This window comes from Penaeus japonicus, unplaced genomic scaffold (genome assembly GCF_977035675.1).
Source record: "Penaeus japonicus unplaced genomic scaffold, GWHDUDI00000001_assembly GWHDUDI00000030, whole genome shotgun sequence".
NCBI lineage: Eukaryota > Metazoa > Arthropoda > Malacostraca > Decapoda > Penaeidae > Penaeus > Penaeus japonicus.
In genome coordinates, this window is record NW_028234432.1 from 4,581,693 (window position 1) to 4,584,192 (window position 2,500).

The window sequence follows — 2,500 nt, forward strand, 5'->3', positions numbered from 1 at the left end:
TATTTCATCTTTACACTTTTTTTCAGATTCTTCCAAGTCTTCGTCATTTTTTTGTGAATCTTCTTCAGAGCATCTCCATTCCCCAGCTTCCCCTGCCTCCCGGGATGCAGGAGTTGTGTTCGCCGGTGGTGAAGTTGGTGGCCCTGGGAGGGTGACTCCATCCAAAGGCCAGTTCGACTCATTATTATTTTGCTGTCTTCCGCTCCGCTGGCTTTCAGACCCCAATTTCCGAGCTCGGTATTTCAGGTTTTCCCAAGCTTTCCGAAGTTGTTTGGTATCCCTTGATCGCACGTGAGGATGGGCATTGTACCGAGCTGTGAGGAGCCTCCACATTTCGTTTCTGATCGGATGTTTGTGGACATCCGGGGGATCGAATTCGGTAACGCCTGCATACTGACGCATAAGCAGACGTAATACAGCTTTCTCGTGTTGAGTCCACATCGGACGGCGCTGTTCCCGCCCTCCTGCAGCGCCTGTGCTGTAAACCAACGGCATCCCGACTCCTTCTAGCATTCTTGTTTCCCAGGACTATATGAGAGGGCAAAATAAACTATGTTCTCAGCTCTGTGAAACCGTTTTCAGCAAGAAGAGCTCATTATTTGCCCTAAATATATATGAAGCCACTTGCCCACTTTGTTCCGTATTGTTTATGGCATTAAACATTTTTATATTTCCAATTTATTCTTATTGTAAACCAATCTCAATGTAGGTGGATAAAGTTTTAATTTTCTCGGCCTGAAATAGATCATTCACCGGTAAATCACTGAAACATTCTAAATATCAAACAGCATAAAATGTTATAAAAAGTATTCAATGAAATCCCTTACTATGACCATGGCAAAATTGTATGAGAGACATAGCCGACCTGTTCGTCCTGGAGTGAACATTTAAATGAAAGACGAGAGAGAGAGAGAGAGAGAGAGAGAGAGAGAGAGAGAGAGAGAGAGAGAGAGAGAGAGAGAGAGAGAGAGAGAGAGAGAGAGAGAGAGAGAGAGAGAGAGAGAGAGAGAGAGGGTTTTTTTTGTGCGTGTGCGTGTGCGTGTGCGTGTGCGTGTGCGTGTGTGTGTGTGCGTATGTGAGTGCGTGTACGTATGAGCGTGTGTGTGTGTGTGTGTGTGTGTGTGTGTGTGTGTGTGTGTGTGTGTGTGTGTGTGTGTGTGTGTGTGTGTGTGTGTGTGTGTGTGTGCGTGTGCATGTAAGAGTGTCTGTGTGTGTAAACGATCAGAGTGAAATTTCAACGCTACTTTTGACAATGTGCAGTGATGAAATCTGGACAGATATAAAAATAATTAATGAATATGGAGATGTGGTGGCCTAGCTAAACACTATGCTTGACTATAGTCCATACAACCTTGCGCTTCGAATGTTGCCAAAATGTATTGTCTTAAATATTTGTTTTTATTTTTCTCACAATTTGTCCCATGATATATTGGAGAGAATATTTAGTGATCGTCACTGATAGAACACAGAGTTCATGTATTTCTTTGATACTCCACACTGTATATCTTCCTCAAATAAAACAACAGAATAGGTCGGAGTGGCAACTTGTACACTCTCATCAAGACGACTCGACAGCCTGCACTCTGCTGCACTTGAGAGGCCCTTCACGTTTACAATTGCCATATTCACCAAGTAACGTGCGTTATACATTTTCAAACGATTGAAATCACAAATATTCTTTATACCAAGCTGACTAACAAGATGGCGATATTTATCAAAAGTAAAAAAAAATATATTACAAAAATGTACCGAACTGCTATGCAAGTAATACCATTCAAACGTTATGAATTTTCTAGAAAATTATGTCGGTGGCACTATTTATAAAATAAATGTGAGTTTGTAGTCTTCAAGATAATCCTCCGTGGCAACTGTCGGTCGCGGCCACTCAGTCCTACACAATCCTCCCAGAGTTGTTGTGGACCTCCGCCCTCCCTCACTACAACGCAACCCAACCAATACACATTACTCCAGGTGTCTCCTGTTCCATGCATAACGAGGAAAACAAATAAGTAATGTTCATCATCTGTTTTTCTTCTTTTTCAGTCTCTGGGATTCTATCAAATATTTCAAGCTAATCTGAAATTCCAATTGATCTGAAATTGAGGTCAAATATATTATCTTGAGTGGTGAATATATATTCCAGTCATGAAATCAGTTACAAAATCCGTATTAGCAACTGAACACCAGGTAAATTTTGTGCAAAAACTTAGCACATTTGTTGAAGCACATGTATTCTTTTGTGCCCTAATTACACGCATACTTCACGCACGTGGGTAACACATGAACTTCAATTATATAATGTCTAAGTCTTCAGATATCATTTTCTTTTCATGAAAGTCGGCAGTTATCATCTATCATCTTTCTACGACTGATAATCACGTAACAAAAAATCACTCTGATAAAGCATATGGGTCCAAATTTCACAGGGTATTGTCACAACATAACTAAGGCTCCTGAAGGCGCACATATCATAGACACGGTATAGCGCTAGCAGAGCGTG

At 41.2% G+C, this 2,500-nt stretch overlaps 2 protein-coding genes across 21 annotated transcripts in view; both read right to left on the reverse strand.

The window, feature by feature from the left end:
* The window catches only part of milt (trafficking kinesin-binding protein milt), a 139,101-nt gene that overhangs the window by 22,073 nt on the left and 114,528 nt on the right, over positions 1-2,500 (reverse strand). The gene's annotated exons all lie outside the window — the stretch shown is intronic.
* LOC122267099 (uncharacterized) overlaps positions 1-2,500 on the reverse strand; it is a 14,669-nt gene that overhangs the window by 1,228 nt on the left and 10,941 nt on the right. For 5 of the 7 annotated variants that reach the window (XM_086554874.1, XM_086554873.1, XM_086554872.1 and 2 more), the window contains exon 2: positions 1-735. This exon is cut by the window's left edge and continues 1,228 nt beyond it. In XM_086554874.1, the coding sequence (XP_086411000.1) occupies positions 1-513 (513 nt within the window). In that variant the 5' untranslated portion in view covers positions 514-735. Of the gene's footprint in view, positions 736-1,771 lie in introns of all 7 variants that reach the window. The other 2 variants (XM_043037083.2, XM_086554871.1) reach the window with 2 other exon arrangements.